This window comes from Tetrao urogallus, assembly GCF_951394365.1.
Source record: "Tetrao urogallus genome assembly, chromosome: 1".
Lineage (NCBI taxonomy): Eukaryota > Metazoa > Chordata > Aves > Galliformes > Phasianidae > Tetrao > Tetrao urogallus.
In genome coordinates, this window is record NC_136813.1 from 21347509 (window position 1) to 21372013 (window position 24505).

A 24505-nucleotide genomic window follows, 5' to 3' on the forward strand; every position below is an offset into this window, starting at 1 on the left:
TAATTCTTAAAAATAAAGCAACTCTCATTACCACAGACAGTGTAAAATATTTTTGTCAATGTTTGCCCAGGAGCTGGCAGGGCTCATTAAGAGGATTTTAAACAAGGTATGCAGGGGGAAGGGATAAAACCAAGCCTGCTGGAGATGAGCCAAGGGGATTGACAACAGGACTGGGGGCAGAGGGCTCAGCTGAAGTGCACCTACACCAATGCACTGTCGATCTGCCTGAGGGTAGCATGGCTGTACAGAGGGATCTGGACAGGCTGGATAGCTGAGCTGAAGCCAGTGAGGTGAAATTCAACAAGACCAAGTGCCGGGTCCTGCACTTCCATCATGACAATCCTAGGCAGCACTACAGGCTTGGGTCAGAGTGGGTGGAAGTCTGCATAGAGGAAACAGACCCAGGAGTATTGGTCAACGCTGGGCTGAACATGAGCCAGCACTGTGTCCAGGTGTCCAAGAAGGCCAATGGCATTTTGGCTTCTGTCAGAAATAGTGTTGCCAGCAGGAGCACGGAAGTGATTGGAGTGATGGCACTGGTGGACAAAGGGAAAGTGACTGATGTCATTCACCTGAACTTGAGCAAGGCCTTTAACATGGTCCTCCACAACATCCTTATCTCCAAATTGGAGACGTGGATTTGATGAGTGAACCATCCAGAGGATAAGGAATCTGTTGGAAGGCCACAGGCAGAGGGTGGTGATTAATGATTCTATATCTAGATGGAGATCAGTAATGAATGGCATCCTCCAGAGATCTGTCTTGGGACTGGTGCTCTTTAACATCTTTATCAATGACATTGAAGACGGAATTGAGTGCATCCTCAGCAAGTTTGCTGATGACACCAAGCTGACTGGTGTGGTTGACACAATGGAAAGAAGAGATACCATTCAGAGGGACATCAAAAGACTTGAAAGGTTGGCCCTGGGTGAACCTGATGAGGTTCAACACAGCAAAGTGCAAGATTTTGCACTTGGCCAGAGGAATCCCAGGCATCCATACAGACTGGGAAGAGCAGTCCTTGAGAGCAGCCTTGCAGAGAGGTACCTGGTGGTCCTGGTGGATGAAAAACTTAATATGAGCCAGCAGCATGTTCTTGCAACTCAGAAAGCAAATCCTGGGCTCCATCAGAAGAGGGGTGGCCAGCAGGGACAGGGAGGTGATTGTCCCCCTCTACTCTGCTCTTGTGAGGCCCCATCTGGAGTGCTGTGTTCAGGTCTGGAGCCCCCAGTACAAGAAAGACAGAGAGCTGTTGGAGAGGGTCCAGAGGAGGGCCACGAAGATGATCAGGGGACTGGAGCACCTCCCCTATGAAGACAGGCTGAGGGAGCTGGGCTTGTTCAGCCTGGAGAAAAGAAGGCTGTGGGGTGACCTCATTGCAGCCTTTCAATACCTAAAGGGAGCCTACAAACAGGAGGGGAATCAACTCTTTGAGAGGTAGATAATAGCAGGACAAGGAAAAATGGTTTTAAGCTGAAGGAGGGAAGATTTAGGTTGGATATCAGGGGGAAGTTCTTTACTATGAGAGTGGTGAGGTGCTGGAACAGGCGGCCCAGAGAGGTTGTGGATGCCCTGTCCCTGGAGGTGCTCAAGGCCAGATTGGATGGGGCCCTGGGCAGCCTGATCTAGTATTAAACATGGAGGTTGGTGGCCCTGCCTTTGGTGGGGGAGGGAGGCAGTTGGAGCTTGATGATGTTCAGTCTGGAGAAGAGGAGGCTCGGGGGAGACCTTATCAATCTCTACAACTGCCTGAAGTGAGGGAGTGGTGGGGTGGGGGTTGGCCTCTTGTCCCATGTAACTATTGGGGGGTTGGACTCGATGATCTCTGGAGGTCCCTTACAACCCCTACAATTCTGTGATTCTGTGATTCAATAAGACTAGAGGGAACGGCCTCAAATTGTACCAGGGGAGATTCAGGTTGGACATTAGGAAAAACTTCTCTGAGAGAATGGCCAGGTGCTGGACCAGGCTGCCCAGGGAGGTGGTGGAGTCACCATCCCTGGAGCTGTTCAGTAAATGTTTAGATGTTGTACTAAGGGAAATGATTTAGTGGGAAATATTGCTAATAGGTGGACAGTTGGACTGGATGATCTTAGATGCCTTTTCTAACCATGGTGGTTCTATGATTCTATGATTCATTTTCATTTTGTAGTGCCAGGGGGCTTTGTGAGTTACGCAGTTTCTCACCAGCTTCAGCTGTTTTCAGATAAACATATTTTTAAAACATTTAAGAGGACACCTTTATAGATGATCACATTTTAAATCTAAGAACGTGGCTCTATTGTGTGAAATCCCTCAGTAATTCTTTGAATATTCCTTTGAGATGATGTCACCAGTGTTCAGACTTATTACCATATTTTATAAAAATATTCTCTCATCTGTTATTTCAATTGTATTTCACTTCTTTAACTCACAAAATCTGTTTTTAATTTTTCATGTCTCCGTCTATTTCAATGAATGTTAGCAGTAATGCATGCAGATTTCTTTACTACTTTAATAACATCCTTATTTTTAACTTTCATCAATACCATTTCAGCAGCTAATCAGGTATCTTACACAATACTTGGAGGGGAAATACTCTGATTCATATAATATTAAACCAAACACAGCAATTGGAAAATAAAAAAGGAAGTTTCATTGTAGCAATTCAGCCAGGCAATAAAAGATCGCTTTTCCATGTGCAGTGAACACTACTTTCCTTATATTTGGAATGCACTTTACCTTGGCACAGTAATGTAAAGCGTCTTTTAATTTACTGTAAGCACTATTCTCTGACTCTCTGAGTTGTTCTTTTCTGGCTTCTTTTATGACATTTGCACAGCATAATGCACTGAGCATGGCACAAACCTTTAGAGGCAACTGCTCAGAGCAGGAGATACATGGCATACATAACATTTTCCTTCCTTAACAATCAGAGTGGTGTCCAAACAGGTCTATCAGAGCACAAGCACATCTTTCTGCATCACCTGCAAGTACCCATTGGTGTTACCCAGCAAGTAACTGGGCTTCAGATCTGATAGCTCTCTGGCTGTCAGTACGCCTACATATATCGAAGCATCCACTACTTTACAGGCTTTGTCAAACAAAGCAGGTTGACAAGCAGATCCCCAAACAAGAGCTACATCTATGGCAGGCCAGGAAACCCACTCACAGGCACCTCTGGCTCAGCACAGCAAAGTATGTTTGCTGTGTGGCAAGGCAACCTCATTCTTAAGTGAGCACAGGAGACGCTCACAGTGGCTTTTATAAGAAGACTTTTACAAGACAGTGCTCTCAGATATAGGATTTGGATTTTGGGTGGTTCTGTGGGGAGCAAGGACTTGGACTCGATGATCCTTGTTGGTCCTTTCCAACTTGGGATATTCCATGGCTCTATGATTCTACGATTCTACCTTCCCTGGTGAAAGCTCACCTTCAGGTCAGCTTGGCATTCAGGAGAAACCTCATCTTCCTGGAACAGACTGCTAACACAGCAATTAATTAAAAAACAGAGGATCTAGTGGGGCCTGTGAATATTCATAATTAATTAACAGCTTTGCTACCTGCCTTAGTGTCTCCAGAGAAACCAAGTTAGCACTGCATACACTGCATACACCACATACACTGCAGCCCAGGCAGCCAGAGGGGCAGGACAGTGGGAAAATGTGGGCACAGAGAGGGTCTCCCCAACTGCTCCACCCCTGAATCTGGCCATGGCCATGGCCTGACTGAGTGCTCCAGGCCCCATGCACACAGCAATGATCTCCCCACACTAAGAAAATAAGAGAAATTAAAGATGAGGGAATAGAATGCTTTTCCCTAGCATATTGTGTGCAGGTGCTGGAGCAGCCACATTTCATACACGGTGCTATTACAGTACAGTTCTTGGCTGTTCCTTTCCAGTAACAAATTGTCTCTGAGCATCACTGCATGATCATTCCAGAAGGAACCAAACAGATGGGTTACACCAGGGCTTTTTCTCAGAGTTTGGCTTTTGGCTGAAGTGTGATGAAGCTGGCATCTTATCTCAACATTTTTTTGTGTGATCAATGTACATACTAATGCCTGTGAAAGAAAAGGCATCACATAATGCCATGGAAAAATTAGCAGACCCCCCTTTCAATTCTCCAGCATCCCAGAATCACTTCTTGGAAAAACGATGCTGAAGGAATATGCAGCTGTATTCTGTTGGCTGTATCATGTTCAAGAAGATTTTATAGCACTCAGTGTTATACTTGAGTAAATTTCATGTCTCTTAAAAAAAAAAAAAAGAAAAAAAGGAAAAAGAAGAAACCATCGAACTCAGGACTTCCATTTATATTCATTTTCTTTTGATAATAACCCATACAAAGTCACTTGAGATGTCATTCTTTAATGGACCCTGTCTTTACCCAAATGAAACCTCAATTTTCCTGAAATCCCAGTTCTCCTTGGAATTTATAGAATCATGGAATGCTTTCGGTTGGAAGGGACATTTAAGATCACCTAGTTCCAACCACCATGCTATAGGCAGGGATACCTTCCTCTAGACCAGATTGCTCTGGCCTTGAGTGCTTTACTGGATGTGAATGCTTGGGGAGTTCCTAGATTCACTCAATAGAAATTGAATCAAGAACTAAATAACTCAAGTCTAAATATTTCGTGTCGCGTATCTGTGAACAGCAGGAGGTCCTGGTGCCCTGCTCACCCCGGCCTTGGCTACTTTGCCTGCCTGCACTTGAACATGCTGACCCCAGTTGGCTGAAATGGGCAGTTTCAAACCATGCTGTCTCTAAAGACAACCACGCCAGCAACATCCATAGCTGGCTGTCCTTCTCCTGCTGAGCTGAAGTCTTGAGATGTTTACTAATGGAGCTAAGGGAAGGCTGACAACAGCCATTTGAATCGTTCACAGTGGAAAGCACAGTGTTTCTATTTCTCCTTTTTTTTTTTTAACCAGATGACAGCTCTAATTCCTCAAGCTCTAGCTTTCCACAATCCTGGTGAATATTTATGCATCTGCCTGTTACAAACACTGCTGAAAAGATCTCCATTTGATACTGAATACTCAGGTCAGGATTATCACAAAAATCATGGAGGATTCATTATCTCTCTCTCAGCAGGAGCAGCATCATTACTTTATACATTTATGGGCATGCAGATGCACTGATACCAGACAAATAATCTTTTTAATAAACCAGTGTTCAACACTTGATATTACTCAGAAGCTTAAAGGAGCTCACTGCAGCCAAAGGCACAGGTGTGGCACAGGCGGTGGCAGCAGCCTGGCCATCACCTCTCACTTGGCAGGGCTGTCCCACCATCCCCTGTCTGCTGCATGCAACAGCCCCCCACATTTGCTATCCCATTAAACAGGAAAACAATGCAGTGAAAACACAGAGAAGAGAAGCAGGTTTTCAAACATGCCACCATCATCACCACCTACAAGATAAGAGAGATAGATGATGGCCTTTCCCATGGCATATCACAGGTCTCTCTTGTTGGATGGGACAGTGTAGGTGGCAACTGAAAATCAGACCTTCTTCTGTCACCAGTGGCAGAAGACACAATGGCATGAAAGCCGTAGTATCCTTCTCATTCCTTATATACCAATGCTGTGGAACAACAGGAAGCTTCACTGCTGAAAATTAGAGGCAGCTGATGATCTATCAAAGCATTTCCACAGAGCAGAAGTCTTCAAGTTAGTCTTCCATGAGATACTCACCATGTCCTCAGAAACACACATACACACACTGATTATAAACACGTACACCAGGCCTGCTGAGAACCCCAGGCTTACAATACATCTTAGAAAATATTGGACTTTTTACTGGATGAGTTGAGTTACAGTTGGCAAGAGAGCAGTTGAAAGCCATGAAACAAATTTGCATCTCCTTTCAATTATGGTTTTCAGACACAGAAGTGGCAAGAACCAGTACATTATTTTCAGTCAAATATAAAGAAGAAGCTGGCAGCAACATAGCACTGAACTGTAGATCAAATCAACAGCTTGATGAAATGTTGATATACTGCTGTAAGCAGTGGTCTTGCTATTAGCAATATCTCTGAACTCCAAATAATTCCTTTTGCACTGGGTACATGCCACCCTGTTCATCATCTGGAAGATCCAAGTGTGCTTTGTGAGGTGCTGGAGCCTACCAGTGCCTCATGGACTTGCCAATCTGGCCTACTGGTGATCAGTTATTTGAGCACATTCCTCACATCTCAGAAAAAATGCTGCTCCCTATACGATTCTCCTGAAAATGATGAATGGGAATTAAAATATTCTCTCTCAGAAATATCTGAGATATTTCTGAAATATCTGATACAAATGCACCATTCTCATCAATGTTTTATTCTTCTTTTCCATTTACTTAAAGCAGAGCTATACCTTGGGTTATAAACAACTTATGTTGCAAAAACACAGCTACAATTGGACAGAGCAAACAAATAGAATTAAGGGGACATTATTCAGGCTACTGTAAAGCATCAAAATGAAACACTGACTCTACCTACAAGTTGAAAGGGTTATTAAAATGGTAAACCATGACAATTATCATCTCACAGCCTGCCATGAGCCAGTCTTATATGACGTAAGCAAGAAAAGCACCTTATGACACCACCCTGTAATGTCTCTTATTCTAGAAGACTGAGCTGATGGTGCATTCATCAGCTCATAAAGCTCCATGGGATTAATCTTGCTGGGTAGGATTTTAACTACAAGTAAAACATGTTTTCTTCTAAAATTTTACAATCACCTGGGACAAAAATCATGAGGCTTTGCCTGCAAGTCTACTACCATATTGAAAGTACTGAGGGGGAAAAAACACTGGTGAAATGAGCCTGGTGAAACTGGAGAAAAATGTCAGATAAATCATAGGTGTCAAAAATTGCTTGAAGTGAACTGTAGAAAAGAGTATTGAATATCTGGTGCTAAAACCCATTTATTTGTTTCATCCAAAGAGAAGAGCTGCGTAACCAAATGGCAAAAAAAAATCTTCAGTAGGGTCAGAAAAAAAGACTGAAGGAAATATGGCAATTATTGGTATTTTCCAATAGAAGGAGAAGGAGTGGATGTCACATCAGTTCAGTTCTCTCCAATAGGTGATGATGCTGGAACCTGAAGGCACTGCAGGACCATTCCAAGGCTCCATTCCAAGTAAAAAATTTTCTCCTGGAGCCAGATATATCAGTTAAATGTACTGCAAAGGTATACAAAATTATGTATTAATGTTAGAGAAATGTGCCAATCTTACATCATTTTAAATGCAGTATACTATAGGTACAGGAGAAGATCTTCCACACATCCATGGTATCTCTTCCAGGAAGAAAAAGTTTCCATTAAGAAACTCATAAATGTATAACATGGGGCAGAAAAACATTAACTTTCCAGAGTAATTAGAGTAAAGGGTAATGATCTCTGGGAAAATGCCATTTTAGAATCGTGAACTGGGAACTGGGAGTGGCCTCTAAAGGCCACCTGCTCCATCCCCCCTGCAGAGAGCAGAGACACCTACAGCTCCATCAGGTGCTCAGAGCCCCATCCAGCCTGACCTTGAGTGTCTCCAGGGATGGGGCATCCACCTCTTGGGCAACCTGTGCCAGTGCCTCACCACCCTGATTCTAAAAAACTTATATACATTCTAAATCTCCCCTCTTTCAGTTTGAAACCATTTCCCCTTATGTTATCACAACACATCTCACTAAAGATTCTGTCCCCTTCTTTCTTACAGCCCCCTCTAGGTATACTGAAAGGCTGCTGGTCTCCCTAGCTGAAGATCTCCCTGGTGCCTTCAGAAGTCGTTCTTGAAGACAATTAAGTGACTGCATTTAGCTCAACACTACACTATATTTAATAACATGTTTCAGTTTGTGGATGCTTGCTGGTTTTGCAATTAAAAACAAACAGAATGACATCTTTGCTTTGTAATCCCAACTGCAGTGTAACAACAGCAAACTGGAGATCTTCATCTCCTTATAAAGATAACTTCATCTGAAAAGAAACCCCTACTATATCCAAAAGGTACTCTATCAGAAAAGGCTTGTGAATGTAGTAGAATGTGCTTCTTTGAGAAAAGAGTTTTTTCATAGAAACTCTGATTCAATACTAATATGCATTTGGAGGTCTTTCTTTTCAATAAATTTTCCAAAATTAAGGCTTCTCAGTTCCTACACAATTTCATTTTTTAATAAAGAATTGTTTTCTTACGCTTCATAATTCCCGAAGCATCGCAGAAAAGTGAATAAATGGTTAATTGGTTTATGAATGGCAATTTTTAAGCTTGTGAGGTCTGCAATGAAATCCCTTTTTTTTTTTTTTTTTTTTTTTCTAATAATGCAAAGTGAAATCAAATTAAAAAATGGAAATGGTAAATACATCACTGAAAGACAAGAAATCGTAACAAAATATGCCACTGTTAGGACTGGAAAATAAGTATCAGTGATTACATTATTTGTTCCACAGACACTCTACTATGAAGCAAATGTATAGGATTTTTATGCACTTAGTTTTATTAAATATTCTGTTTAAAATATCTATTTTAAGATTGCTATTTTTTATCACTGAAAGAAATTGTACTCCTATGAGATTTTTATGTTAACAGAAACTTGATTTTATTATGCTTCCAACATTCACTGTAAGACAAGGTGCTTAATAAATACCATGTAATTAGCCACCTTCTGATTACATACACTAATATATTGCTTTCATTGCCATAAATCTGAATACCAGAAACAGAATTTGCAAGTAGGTAACTATAAAAGTCCCCCTTGCTATCATCTCTATTTACACACCATGAAATTAATCTTAATTTCATAGAACCACAGAATAGCCAAGATTGGAAAAGACCTCATGATTTCACCCAGCCTAGCTGCCAACATATCACCAATATTTCCCACTAACCCACGTCCATCAGTGCAATGTCTGAACACTACTTGAACACCTCCAGGGATGATGACTCCACCAACTCCTTGGGCAGCCCATTCCAGTACCTGACCACTCTTTTGGAGAAGAAATTTTTCCTAACATCCAACCTGAACCTTCCCTGGTGCAACTTGAGGCCTTTTCCTCTCATCCTATCACCAGTTACACGAGACAAGAGGCCAACCCCCCACCTCACCCCACCCTCCCTTCAGGCAGATGTAAAGAGCAATAAGGTCTCCCCTGAGCCTTCTCTTCCCTGTACTGAACAATCCTAGCTCCCTCAGCCACTCCCCATAAGACTTGTGCTCCAGACCCTTCATTAGACTGTTAAGACTATTGGAAAAAAAAAAACAGTAATATTTCCCTTTTAATTCTTTCAGATTGTTTTTTCCCTGGCTAAAAAGCAGACAAACAAATGGCTGCATAACTAATAATTCGCCATTTCTCATCTGCTTCCCGTAAATGGAAGACCAGCAGGACTGGAGCAGTTTTGCATTGGACTGGAGAATGGCCAAGTCCAATACAGAGTGAATGACTGATGTGTATATGGCAGTATAGCAACTTTGGGAATGTCGTAGGATGCAGTGACATTTGGGAAGCCCACATCTGCAGAACATTTTGAAGTAAGCAGCTGTGCTATAAAATTGGTATCTAGTAGAGGCTGTGTAGGTAGGTATGCTAAAATTCCTAGACCATATATGAGTTTACTCTAAAAGAGCGGTAAATATCACTAGATTACAAACACTGCTGGCATTTGAATGCTGGTTAACCTTCAAAAAGTGCCCTTAGCATGCAGAGTGAATCAATCGACCCTGCTTAGAAAGGTGGTATCTTACTGCCCTCTAACGGCTGGCGTTACGCTGCTCCTTCTTACGGTACCGTTCCCCCAAAGCTCCCTCCAGCAGCTGCTGGGACATCAGATGCAGGCGCCAAAAGGCAATCTCGCATGCCAGGAGCTCCGGATCGTAACTGTGCAGCAGCCGGAGCGTCCTGGGGAAACAGAGCTGGATACTGTGAGGGAGCGAAGCTTTGCGAATCAGAGCCCTTCTTTGTCTTTAAGGCTAATTAACCAGCTGTCCGAAACATCACTGATTGAAACGTGAAACCCATCAGTGTGAATTGATAAGAAGCTCAGGAGAACTGGTGTGATTATCAGAACAGGCCAACTGTGCTTTCTGACCTTTAGATCACCATCTATTATAAATGTGATAATCAGTCATTTTCAAGTGCCACACAACTACTGGGCATAAATCACAGTGTGACTCAGTTTTGAGACAGGAAAAGACTCACCTGGTGAGGGTGCCGTTCACTTCAAAGTAGGAAGCCGGGGGTGTGTTCCTCTGTGGACCACAATGGATGAAGTGACTGTCACTGCAGTGAATACTGCAACTTTAAAGTAAGCATGTTGTAGATTGATGTGAAAACCGAAAGAGCAAGTTCCAATTTTTGCAGATTTCCTAAATTTCACAAGCAGACAGTATCTAATTTGCCCAGTTATTTTAACCTTAGCTCCCGTTCAGGCTGTTACATGGACGTTCATGTTGGACAATCCACATCATTTTTTAAATTTTACAGAATCACAGAATCCTTAAGGTTGGAAATGACCACTAAGATCACCTACTCCAACCATCAGCCCATCCCCACCATGCCCATTAACCACATCCCTCAGTGTCACATCTCCATGTTCCTGGAGCATCTCAAGGAATGGTGACTCCGTCACCACCCTTGGCAAGTTCTTGCAGTGCATCCAACATCTCTTTAACCTGTGGTTTGAACATACAGAGTTGGCTTTTGCAGGGAAATTTTGATGTAAAAACACATCTTTCTTTCTCTAGGTACAGAAAACGTTGGTGAAAAAGAATTGTTAAGAAACCTTAGATGTGTGTGCATTCTTTTTTATACTTCAGTGTGTGTCTGAATTGAAACAAGATCCAGAAATGTGAGAATTTGTCTTTCCATTTCCAATCTTTACATTGTTAATCCTGTGCACTTTCGATTCATTTTACTTACTTGATTATTTTTCATCTCTTTCCTTCTAAGCAATGCTGAAATAACAAGAGCTGAGCTCCATCTAAGCCCCTATCAATGATATTTCGGTGATTCTGAAACTAAGAAAAGTGACAAGAGGATCAAAAGAAGTCTGTTGTCACCTGAAGTATGCCTTAATTATGTGTTACAGCAGCTCCAAGACATTTTAGTTCAACAAGGAGCTCCCACAAAAATGATTTTAGCCTGTGCTGAAAGCTGTGGGGCTGTCTTCCATTCGCAGAGAATGCGAGGATTTTTCTGCTTTACATAAAACTGTTCTTCCAACTGCAGTAACTAAGCTAACAAATCTTGTTTGCAATATTAGGTTTGCAATCAGTGTATAGGCTTCTGTTAAAGCACCTTGAATATCAGCAGCATGCTTGAGAACAGTGCTGGTGCTGCATGAACCTGGCTGATCCTCAGTGATGTGCAATATAGTCCAATTGATTTGTGCCACCCAGTAATTTGTGATGAGAAATGGGAAACCTGCTAGTAACTAGAGCAGGAGCAACTCCACCACAGGCAGGAATCTGAAGATGGGATTTTATCACCTGTGATAAAAGGACGGCTTTTATGGTGTCATCACTTTGAAAGCGTAGCTCCCACCTTCATCTGTAGCTATACATCAGCCAAAGTGCTGTCTGCAGAGCAGTGAATCAGGAGTCCTGGCAGAGTGCTCTGCACAGTGCTGCTGCTCTGCTGAGAGCAGATGCGGTGCCCAACAGATGACAATGCTGAGCCTGAGCATTACTGAACTGTGTGGCAGAAGCAGCAGCATCTGTCAGAGCAGCAAACACCATGCCTGATGAAGGAGCAGATTAAGATAAGTTACGAGTAATGTAGAGACTCAAAGAGAAAGATGAAGGAGCAAGTGCCTTCTGTGTGGGAAGTAGCTGGTGTCTTGTCTGCAAGAGCTATAAGCTAAGTGCTGAGAGGGAAGAGGCTTGAGATGTGTATTCAGCTCCACCACTCACAGGACGGTGCAGCTTTGCTTCTCTTGAGGGGTCAGGGACACACTCAGTCTTTTAGAAAGAGAAAGTAGGGCAGCAATGCAAATAGTGGAAAAATACTTTGCAACAGTCCTTTTGTCAGTCACAGGAGCAAAGCTTTTTCCAGTCCAGACTTTGTAATATCCTGACACATGAAAGATTGGCTAAAAAAATTACCAACATTTGCATCAGTAAGTTTCAGTAAAACCAGCAAATTATCAGAGTCTAATTGCAGCATTCAAGATGCTGACATACAAAAAATGTGTAGCTGTGTCAGTCTAAGCTACCTATTTTTATTAACACACTGGAGCCCAGCAAGAGCCTTCAGAAAAACCAATCCACAACTCTTCCTCCATATTTCAAAAAATATAGAAGCATAGAATCATAGAATTGCTCAGGTTGGACTATACACTTACAGTCATTTAGCTAAAACATTCATATGTTAAAGATCACTGCTTAGTTGTATTTCTGCTCTTTCTGTATGTGCTGATATTGTGTAGCACCTAACTATCCATTGGTTTTAAGGAATTGAATTGCCCCACTTTGTTTTTTTCATTTCTCTCTGACATTTTAACCATGTATTTCATTTTCATCTTGTATATCATACATACATATGTAAAGGTCTTGTATGTCTAAGTTCAGCATTGGCTGCCTTTGCAAGGTGGAGCCATGACACTTCCTTCAGTTCAGCTTAGATTATAATCCAATTTGCTGTGCCAGATTTGAACTTCACTTCTTGGAGAATTCACTACTCCGAGAATGAATGAAAATATAGAACTGCTGTGTGATGCTTTACTTTGTTCTATTTTGTTCTATTTATTCTGCTTTTTTTTTTCCTCCTCCCCATCCCCAGGTTTTAGCATTCTTTTGTTCAGGTTTTGTTGGTCATAAAATCTCACTAAAATTTTGTGGAAAGGAAAACAAGCTTTTGCAAATGCTTCATAGCTGTAATGGAATAATATAGCAGATTTCCTGCATATGTTCCGCAGAAATCCAGTCATTTGTTCATGTGTGATGTGTGCCAGTATAGGAAACAAAAACAATTATCTTGCTTTTGGCATCTTGTCTAAATGAGTGATTTGCATGACAATAAGTTTAACTCCATTTTTGTAAAAATAAATCAATAAATCCCCGAAGTTAAGTGATAAATCTGAGACCACAATTTTCAGATTCATACCAAAATTTGAGTTGTGAATTTCTCCAAGCTTTTGCTGTAATGGTATCCATAGGTTTTCTCACAAACTGCATCTATCTGATGTGTGAGTGGACACTTCTCTTTTGCCTGGCTGCCTTCATCGTGGGATGCAGCTTTACACACGCTCCTGGTGAACATTCTCTCTCCACATGAGAGTTTTTCCCCAGGCCAGGAGCACTGAAATACCACTGCCCTGTCCACCCATTGCCATTTTCTGGCATTCATGTCCTAGTTTTCATTAAAAGTTGATTAATAATTTATAGTAGAGCTGACAAATGTTAACACTTCTTGTAGGAGTAACAGTGGCTGGGCAAATGTCTTTGCTTTGGTTTATGGAAAGCCTTATTTTCAGGATTTATCAGAAGAATGCTATAATTGCTGCTCTTTCCATTTCACTGCCATTCTGACTTAATCCTAACTGCGCTGTAACACCCTTATTAGTATCCTTAAACTATTTTAATTTCTAAGACTTCACTGCATACATATATTTATTGTAATTATAGAGATATCTGGAATTTTAGATGAGGTCAGGGAATGACTTCAGCTTCCCAGAGCTTTGTTGTGTGCCCAGCAGAGCAGAGCGAATCTGTGCAAAGCATACTTGTTGGTGCCAGGTTGCAGATTTGCCTACATGTAGGAAAAGGGTAATAAATTTTTTTTTTTTTTTTTTAAATAGCATTGAAAATTAAATACATATGGAACAAAAGAAGAAAGGTGGTTTTGGGGTTGTTTTTCTTTTTCTTTTTCTTTTTCTTTTTCTTTTTCTTTTTCTTTTTCTTTTTCTTTTTCTTTTTCTTTTTCTTTTTCTTTTTCTTTTTCTTTTTCTTTTTCTTTTTCTTTTTCTTTTTCTTTTTCTTTTTCTTTTTCTTTTTCTTTTTCTTTTTCTTTTTCTTTTTCTTTTTCTTTTTCTTTTTTTTTGTGTGTGTGTGTGAAAAATATGCATTTTAAAATACTGAGGTGATTTACATTAAAGCCTTATAAAATATTTACAATATTTTTTCTTGCCTACTGATGAAGAGTAGTAAACCCCAAAGCCCATTTCAGTCCAAGTATTACAGCTCCAAGACAGTTCTTCAGATGGACGGTCAAGGGGATTAGCCAAAAAAGCTTCAATCCCAGCAAGAACAGCATCATGGCAAGAAAGAAGGGAGTTCAGATGCTGTATTCCTTCTGGTTCACACTAGAAACAAAGCATCCCATTTCTCAGTCAAGTGTGGCAACTTCAACAAATCCTCATTCTCCACTGGAAACAGTTGTGCTGGCAATTCCTCAGAGATTCTTATTTGTATGTATATCTACATATTTATATACATGTTAAACACATGCTGTCTTTCAGTTAAACCCTGTAGCTGGCACCATACTTACGGAGAACAGGATTTTAAATTTTATTTTTTGTGGGTATTGTAAGACTTTTATAAAGGGCATTCTCTCAGTAATTCCTTTTCCCAGGCTTCCATGAGTACCGAAAAGGTTGTGGCTGCATGGAAACAACTAGAATACAACCATTAAGTATAGGCTCTGCTGCTCTCCAGCATGACTCTGAGAAACGAGAAGATGCCAAAACACACTTTACGTAGTGCTATACTATCAAGTGTAGAATAGGTCAACCCACTACAGACATTTACATGTTGATTTTCTAGCGTGTAGTGAATGCTGTGAGTGTTGCTACAGAGCCCTCTTCAAGGTGGATTTCTGCTCAGGGACATGATTTAGCAGGGGGTTGTCAGAGTTAGGGTAGGATGGTTAGGTCGTGGTTGGACTTGATCTTTAAGATCTTTTCCAACCTGAGCTGTTCTGTGATTCTGGGACTCTGTGATTCACATGACAGAGTATTTATGAACAGTGTAAATTAGTCATGTAATACAGGTTATATGAGCTGGACACAGGCTGTGTTTACTGCTCTCCCCTATAGAGTTTGGGTGTGAGCTGAAAGGTGGATTTTGCTCTGTGCACGTTACAATTAGGCAAGTTGAATGCTGCTTGGGTTTGTCATTCCTATTGCTTGAAGTCTGTTGGCCCCAGGACACTCACTGAAGATCATTGGTTGCACAGCCAGCACTGGGATGATGGGCACTACCAAATATTGCTGAAGTTACCAAAGCAGGAATTTCAGCATTATTGCTTCTTAATGACTCACAGCTCCCTTTTTTAGCTTGCCAGCTCCAGGTTTACAGGTTGTAAAAATGTGAGTCTAAGTACTTGTTAATATGGAACATTCTCAAAGATCCATCTGGATGAACAGAATACTTAAAAGCCAGTCCTAAAGCTGAGTAATGAAGTTTGCTGGCTTTCAGTGTGTTCAAGTGGCCAAGTATTTCTACATTCCAGAAACCGAGGTGAGGACTCTCTTCTCTCAGCTCACCCTGGGAGGGCATTGCAGCTTCAGTTGGGATTTACACAAAGAGTATGGATGACAAAGAAGCTGAGGTTACCAGGCTTCTCAGTCACCCGAAGTAATGCACCCAGTGTAACACAATGTAATGCAGTGCACCCAAAGACCTTTTCAGGCCCTGATCTTGTGCTATGTAATGCATAGAAATCTGTTTTTTCTCTCTGGCACAGAAAACTAAGTGAGCCCAAAGTCTGCCTAATAAATCTTATTTGATGATGAAATTGAACCTTACTGTTTTAATAGGTTAAATAACACATATTTTATTTTTTTTCCCTCTCTTTCTATTTTCGTGTCAAGCTACCATGGAAACAAAACTCAAAGTTGGGCAATTATAATGGCAAGTTCTACTGTGCAGTTAATCCCCTAATAGACCATTGGTACATTTTTTCAAGCTGGGTGGTGTCCTCTGTGTTCTTTATATAGAAAGATGGCCTTTTAATAGGAATTTGACTTGGAGACCGTTCAATACTGGTTCTTCCAAGTTCCTCTAGGAACTAATTTGCCCTTCAGGAAGTTATGAATAAGGGAGACATACAGATATATTAAATTTTGAGATAGAATGACTTGTGTCCTTTTTTAATTTGGCTGTTAATAACAACAAAGCCCTGTATGTGGCATCTCCCTTGGATAAATTCTTTTAGGATTAAAGCTAGTAGGTATAAGAAAACAGAGGCAGCTCAAGGGTAAAGAATTCATATGACAGACATTAAATAAATCCTGAAAAAAACACCTGTAAATGCACAACATTTGAGCTTAGCTCTTATTTTTGACTGGACAGTGTTCGCCTTTTCTTGGAGAGTTGCTAATGACAACTCAAACTGCCTTCCATCCAGAAGTTGGCAGCCTTCAAGAACAACTGTCATGGGACAGTACTGTCTAATCTGAGGAGTGGGCAGAGCATTAGAATCAGTTTTACATAAATAAAATAAAAAATCATCTAATTTTCAGCAGAGATGCACCACCAGGTTCAAGGCGTATCACTATAAGGGTGTCGACAAGGGATGACTAGAGGTTGTAGAGTCTCATTCTGTGGAGATATTCAAGACATGTCTGGAGGTCTACCCGTGCAATCTAATGTAGGGTACCTGCTTTAGCAGGGGGTTAGACTCTGATTCTGTTGAGGTCCATTCCAACCCCTGCAATTCTGTGATTCTGTGTGATTCTGTGACTAATGATTGTTCATGTTTCAGAAAATTCATAATAGCATATCTGTCACATGCACCTGTATTGGCTTTTCTCCCCATCCTCCAGTGCTTTATACTTTATACCTTCTACTTTATATGCCATGATATTCCATTCCAAAAGCATACTCAAGAAATGGAAAATGAGGCACCATGGAGATAGAGACATGCTGAATAGTCTCAAAGGAATCATTAGAAAGTTCTGCTCTGTTGGAAAACATTGAATCTGACTTCAGTGGTGTTACACCAAGCATTAACTTAGCAGTGTGTTTAAAATGGCAGACAGGGATGTGGGGGATAATGAAACATCTGCAATTCAAAGTTAATAATTCATGATAGTCCTGGCTTTTTTATCTTTTCTATAGCAGATTTTTACAACACAATTGCATTTGGACTATATCAAGGAAAATATTCTTTGGACAATATAGACTTCAGAAATTGTGAGTGCAATATTGGCCTAATTTTGCCTTTTTATATCACTGATTGCTTCTTGGGCATCACAAAGCAAGCATCTTTCAATTATGGGAAATTGCATCTAAGCTCGAAGTGTTCAGTCTCATTCAAACATAATTCAGCATATTGCAGCAGCTTGAGGAAGAACCTAGAAGTGTGCAGTCTGTGCATTTTAACTCCTACTATGATTCTAATTAAACTTTGGGGCAAAGACAAATCACTGAACTTCTTTCTCTATTATTATCCACCCATTAAAAACTTAGTTCAGCATTTGAACCAGATAGTGCTTCATGTAGTTAATCTTCACAAAGCATATTGACCGTAGTTTTCATATGCAACTGTTTAGGTGGTATTTCTCAAAATCACAGAATCATAGAATGGTTTGGGTTGGAAGGGACCTTTAAGACCATCTAGTTCCAACCCCCTGCTATAGGCAGGGACACCTCCCTCTAGACCAGGTTGCTCACAGCCCCATTCAACCTGGCCTTGAATGCCTGCAGGGAGGGGGCATTCATAACCTCCATGGGCAATCTGTTCCAGTGAATCACTCCTTCCAACAGCTGATAAAGTCTCAGTGCCTTCAAAAATCAGTCTAATCTTCCAGACTCCTACAGGTATTGACATTTTGATAAATCAGTGCATAATAATAAAAAGCATTGCATCTGGTTTGGTTTGAGAAGAATGTGTATAAGATTTAGGCAAAAGCAGAATGTCTATTGCATCATGGCGAACCTTATCCACCCCTGTGCGTGCAAAGCTCTTCATAAAAGCAGATTTTTAATGCTTTGCCCAGCATCGCTCCACAGATGAAATAGTAAAAAGCATTAAGTCAGATGCTCAAATGCTACTCCCTCACACTAGCAGACGGCCTTTTTTGCGATAACAACCCTAAAATACTTTCAGTCAGCATTTTAAAATCAAATGTTGCTTGTCACAGTTGTTTATCCTTCTGGTTTCTCTTATCACATCTGAAAGTTTTCAGCTTCCCCACTTTAAAATTTGTCTAACGTTTTTTAGACAGTATTACTTTTGTTTCAGTGTTAAACTCTTTGTGCAGAGGTATCTCAGTCATAACTGTGTCACTGTACCTCTGAAACCTGTGATATTCAGAGATCTAAACAAATTGAAATGGCTGCTCCAAATTCTTTTCTTTTCCTAAGGTTTCAAGCATATTCTTCATGAAATTAAAGACCATTCTTGAAGTTGTGAAGCTGTTTAGGAGTGTACCTCTTTTCTCTGAATTCTTACAGGAAACTCATGACCGAAACTGAAAATTCTTGAATACAACATGTAGAAACCCAGCTTCTCCTTTCAGAAAACTGAAAGATTATCTAGGTGGTTAAAGAATTTGCCATGCATATACCACTGTGCTGACTATAACAGAAATTCCAGTTCAGACAGAGCTTATTGTACGTAGGAAGGAGACATGATGTCCTATAAGCTCTTTCAAGTAAACCAGCACCAGAGAGGTATTATTTCAGTTTCTTAGAAAATATAGCAGCTGTTTTTAATGGCATCCAGGAAAATAAGTCACTTGATTTCGCTGGAGGAAAATGAAGATTTTGCTACTAACTCCTCGGCTCAGGGCAGAGAAAATGAAAAACTTTGTGTCTTTCAGGAGCCAATGACTCAGCTGTCCCAGCCATGCTCCTGGTAAGCAGCTGCTGCCACCACAGCTGGCTCTGGCAGCCTGCAGATGGGGTTCCATTGAGCTAACACTAAGGCAATGGACAGGGCAGGAACCAAAATATCTCCCCATACCTACCAGCTCCACACAGAAGGATTTGAGGAAGTCCAGAGCACATGAGGAAAACCTACATTATCAGTACTGAGAATGGAAATCATTTAATAGACACATGGTTTTTTGAGTTGGTCAGTTCAGCACATTTCTCAGTCAGCCAATGCATCTACTGTTCGTAAGTAAAATCTGTCTATAAGCTACTATAAAAAAAACACCTGTAGATGCTGTGTCATCTTACTGTCAGTTTTTTTCCCCTGTAGTTTCTGTAAACTCTACATTTGCATTAAATTTTAAAGTAACGTAGCTAATCTAATCTTGGATTCTTCTCAAAAGTTAACATTTGCATATCTTTCTTACACTTAAATATTTTCTTATAAAGCATGATAAAATATCTTGTTTTCTAACCATGTTTTGATTTATGATGATCAATGCTAAGCAATTCATTTGAGACCCTTCCCAAGAAGATCTGTAGTTAAATGCCTCTTATTAACTGTGTGCACAAGTAAATTATGCTAAAGTTTCCTTTGATAAATATATATATTTTTTTCTGTGAAGAATAACAAACATCATTTGTTTATTGTTAGACTAAGCCACTTCTAAAGGTGTGGCATTCTAAAATAGATGAGTAGAGCCTTGCCAAAGTTAAACTAATTGTGACTCAAATGACTAACTGAAAAATATCACCGTCCTCTGCCAGTATAAAACTTTAGAGCTGCTTCTTGTTCTCATGAGTTTAGCAAAATTCTGTATTTCACTACAAGTATTCCAATGCAAATGAAAACAGTATCCATGAACACATGCTTAACCTGAGCATTACAGAATCTTTAGACATCTATTGCAATTAAGTGTAGACTCTCCACCTAGTGGTCTCTGTTTACTCTGGTACACAGACTGCAAGTAACAAATTTCAATGCATTTGCCTATTATTGCTGAAATGGTTGGGTCATAAATAGAAATGAAGGCACAACAAAGACAAGTGTGTAATTTGTTTGATATTTACATTCATACTCAGTACTAGCTAAGAAATAGGGGCTAATTTTGGAAGAAACAAATAAAAGAAGGCCAAAACATAAGACCATCTCAGATTTTAAACCTTCTGAAAAATCATTCCACAATTCATGAATTATGCTTTCTTCTTGCTGCTTAGGGATTTTGAAGGCAATCATACTTAGGCTTTAACTTATACCACCTTCCTGAGATGCGATGCACTCACTGTATTGTAAGTGAAATATATAGAAAAATAAAGCAATAAAAACCTTTTGAATATGTGTGACTCGTGGCCCTGAACACAGCATCTGTCTCCGTTTATAAAGCCCAATGAGGACAGTCATGCTTTTGTCAAAGAGGCATTCTTTACAATTAATCAAATTACTGTAAGCACAGTCACGTGGAACATTTTGGCATTTGTCACGACATCACTTATTTCATCAAGCAGAATAAGATATAAGCATACTGTATCATTTCTGCCCTGTGACCAGCTCATGAGTACCATGATGCTTTATAAACTACACGAAGCCCAGGGACTTGGGTCTGAACACAGAGTAGGCACAATGCAGTGTGCCTGTATCTATTCCTCCTTCAAACAGGGCAGTCTCCATGCAGGGAATGAGAAAAATAATTGTTGCTGTTAAAATTAAGTAATCGAAATTAAATAAACCTAAATTTGAATATGCAACTTTTCTGCCAGGACAGCAAATCTCAGAGTCTTCAATCAAATGAAATTCCATATTGCTCTCTTAGTTAGTAATCTGCTTGTTTATAATCAATTCTAAGGTCAGTTTTACTTAACTAACTCCTCAGCCTTGAGTGGTTTTCTTTTGCAGTGACTTCATTAACACACCTTGCTACAGATTGTAAACATTATATAGGGATCTGCGTAACTTAGAATTATAGAATCATAGAATCACAAGGTTGGAAAGGACCTACAAGATCATCTAGTCCAACTGTCCTCCCATTACCACTGCTACCACAAGATACTAAACCATAAAATTCCAACATACCTAGAAAAAGAAAAAGCCATGTAGTCACACAGAGACATGAAGTTAGCACTGTGTTTTGAATTAAATCATTACATACTTTGTCTGTTACATATTCCCCTCTACAGGTTTCTTCATGGAAACAACATTCAATTGGTGCCAGCAAATATCTTTTCCTCATTGAAAGATTTGGGGGAATTTTGAGTTGTTTGAAGTCCAATTTTAAATGATGAGTGTGAGCTGTTGCATGTCTGTCATTTGAGAGTGCACTGATCCCTTCCTTCTAAAGGTGGGCCAGGAAGCCATCCAGAATCACAGGCTGGAGGGCAGCAGGAGGGAGCTGCAGCTGTTAGTGCCTTGGGTAGCACTGTAGGGAGTGGGGAGTGGGAAACTTACACCTGTGATTCTGGAACCTACAGGATTTTACAGCTAGCATAATTCACAACATACAGCTAGAAAGCAAGATCTCCCTGTGTCTTTCAGAAGGAGCCATTGATTCCCTCAAGGAATAGAGAGCCTCGATAAATTGGAGGGCTGAGGGATCACCCAGTCATCACCAACTTTATGAAATTCAACAAGAACAAATGCTGACTCTCTCCTTTCAGCAGTGATTAAGTTCATAGATTATAGAGAGATGTGCAGGCAACCAGGTTACCAAATTAGATACCTCAGCAGAACTAGGCATGATGAATCAGAGCTAAGATGCTCCATGTTCAGAAGTTTAGGAACATTTGTGCCAAACATCAGTGCCTGTTGCAGCTGGCTTCAAAGTGACTTACGGATAAACCTAGAGCGAAGAAGTATTGGATAAACTGAAGGCATGATACAAGATAATTTTACTGCTATGAGAATTTTAAGTAAGATAGCATGCCTCTTCACTTACAAAAAGGAGAAAATATGTGTGCTTGAGGTCTTAATTGTTCTTGTTCTCCCTCTTGAGAAGATCTGTCCAGCAATAGGATAACGGAATTACCACCTCACATTCTAAAGACTTGAGGTATTTGCTGAAGATGTAAGTTATAAACAAGATTTCCTAATTTAATGTTAAAATGTAAGCATTTAGTTTGCCTTTTTTTTCTGAAATAAAGCTAGAAATAGTTTCTATGCCTTTTAGCAATAAGGAACATTTTGAAAGTCCTTGGCAGCTTCAGTCATTATAAGTAAACACTGAAATATTTTACTAACATTTTAAACTAAATAATATCCTTTCTTTCTAGGAGAAATATTCATCAGTTGCAAAGAATTGATTGTCATTCAGTGAGATGCTGAGTGTACTTTTATTTTCTATTCCTACAGGAGTACTCAATACTCCAAGGTGGCAGGACAAAATACATGAGTTATAGCCATTCAGTTTGCTCAGTTTTTACTGATCTTCATAAAAGACAAGGCAGGGAGCAAACAGGCATAAATAAAGAACAAAGTACGTAGCAAGCACAGTGAGGTTATCTGGGCAGATAACGACATAAGTAAATGGTAAAGAAGTATTTTAGAACTACTATAAATCTTTGTGTGTTAGTAAAATACTTCACTGGTATACTTCAGACACGTTTTTTTTTGTTTTGTTTAGTTTTTTTTTAATTAAGTATTTTACACTGAGCTTGATCCTGGAATTTTTCTTTTTTCTTCTTTAATTTGCAAAAATTCACCTTCACCTAAAAGTAATTCTAATTTTATTGGATTCAGGGTTGAAAAGCAAGAGTATAATACCTTTTTAAAACTGTCAATCTGTGATGTATGACTTTTTCTTCAAACGCTGTCCAAAACAAGAAAAAAATGTTATTTTTAGATAGCTGAGCTTCAATTCCCTCTATTTTTCTGTCAAGCAGAAGGAATATGCCCTGAATTAATTTGAAAGATTAATCTGAATAGCTTTCCTGCAACTCATTGTTTGATAATTTTCTCTCACCACACAGTCAAAAACACTGTGTTAAGTGTCCAAGGGTAGCGGGGTGAGTAACGTGTAAAGACTTTGCAGTAAACTTTAGGAGATAATTCAGGAGACCGGTGCTTTTTGACATCTCCTCTGTCTTTTTTCCTGTCCTCCAGATGTCACTGTTCAAAATCTTTGGTCTTTCATAGTCACTTTGTCAAATTTCTCTGCCCACATGGATGTCTCAGATACCACAGGACATTTCAAATACTACTAGATGGTGTATTACTCTGGAGAGCAGTTAAATCCAAAAGCTGGGGTGAGATAAACCATTTTCCAGATTCTATTGACTGTAGTTACCTCTGGCCTGTTCAGTTATTCCCATGTAGGACTCTGGTGCCATTGGAGACATCCTTGGACACCCATCCCAGCTGCTCATCACCTGCTACTCCAGGAGGCTGCAGGACTCTTGCACACACGTCTCTACCAGCTGCCTCCAGGGCACATTAAAAGTTTTGTTGGTTATCTGTGTCAGTCATGAGGCAGCTGCACCAGAATAACTTCCTTTGGGATTCTTTTTGAGGTGCATTACAGCCTTTGTTTCCATTATTATTCAAAGATTTAAATGCAGTGGGTATAACTTACTATCAATATTCCAGTCCATAAGCAACCACAGGAGAAAGACAGTAATCATAAGACAGGACACTGTTTTGAAATATGGATGGAGACGTGTTCTGCTGCTATATAAGCCTTGACCAGCTGGCAAAAGTATGGTTATATCAATTTGAAAGCACATTAACTGTGATAGATGTGTTACTGCCAGTGTAATAGTACCACCTGCCTGCCTGTCAAAAGCGACTGCCTGATCTGCATTTTCAACTCAGAACACAGTACAGGAACAAAGAATGTAAGACAGACATAATGTCACTCCCCCTAAAATCTGACTGGGTTAGAATTCACCAGAACAAAGTAATCTCAGTACCCATTCATTTTTCCAGAAGCCTTGCTGACAGGATGACAGGCATTTTACTTTATGGGATAGACAGTATATCATCCAAAAACAAAACAAAAAAACCCCGGAGTTTTTAAAGTTTAAGTCTTGTAAAAAATATGCTGCAGAGCTTGGGCCAGAACAAGAACCAAACAAGCTCTCAGACTAATTCTCAAATAAAATTTGAAATACTTGTCAAAAAGAAGTTACCTGTGGCTTCCTAAAGGTAAATCAAATGATACATCAGTCTCTCTAGCTGCAGGAACAGAAGGGATGATTTCACTCACCCCCTTATCACAGAATCATAGAATCATAGAATGGCCTGGGTTGAAAAGGACCTCAAAGATCATCTAGTTTCAACCCCCTGCTATGTGCAGAGTCACCAACCACCAGACCAGGCTGCCCAGAGCCACATCCAGCCTGGCCTTGAATGCCTCCAGGGATGGGGCATCCACAGCCTCCTTGGGCAACCTGTTCCAGTGCGTCACCACCCTCTATGTGAAAAACTTCCTCTTGATTCCTAACCTAAACCTCCCCTGTCTCAGTTTAAAACCATTCCCCCTTGTCCTATCACTGTCCACCCTCTGCTGCTGCCCCTCCTGTTTATATGCTCCTTTCAAATACTGGAAGGATATGTTCTGTATCTTGAGGCAGGAACTTCTGCAAACAGCTACTACATTTGGAAATACAGGAATTCCTGATCCTGGATTAGGTGCCAAAGTCATGCCTGCCCTAGGACCAAAGCTCTGGAGTTTACAGTTTGGGGTGCAATCTTCTCCTATAACTGATACAAGTGCTTTTATTGCCT

At 40.3% G+C, this 24505-nt stretch overlaps 1 protein-coding gene across 1 annotated transcript in view; it reads left to right on the top strand.

The window, feature by feature from the left end:
- Positions 1-735: 735 nt before the first annotated feature.
- Positions 736-24505, top strand: part of RXFP2 (relaxin family peptide receptor 2) — a gene marked incomplete at both ends in the record, with an annotated part of 31768 nt that continues 7998 nt past the window's right edge. The window contains 10 exon segments of the mRNA XM_079549289.1: positions 736-917; positions 13388-13461; positions 14543-14666; positions 17035-17106; positions 18179-18250; positions 20008-20029; positions 20033-20079; positions 20548-20603; positions 21780-21818; positions 21821-21848. Of these exon segments, the coding sequence (XP_079405415.1) occupies positions 736-917; positions 13388-13461; positions 14543-14666; positions 17035-17106; positions 18179-18250; positions 20008-20029; positions 20033-20079; positions 20548-20603; positions 21780-21818; positions 21821-21848 (716 nt within the window).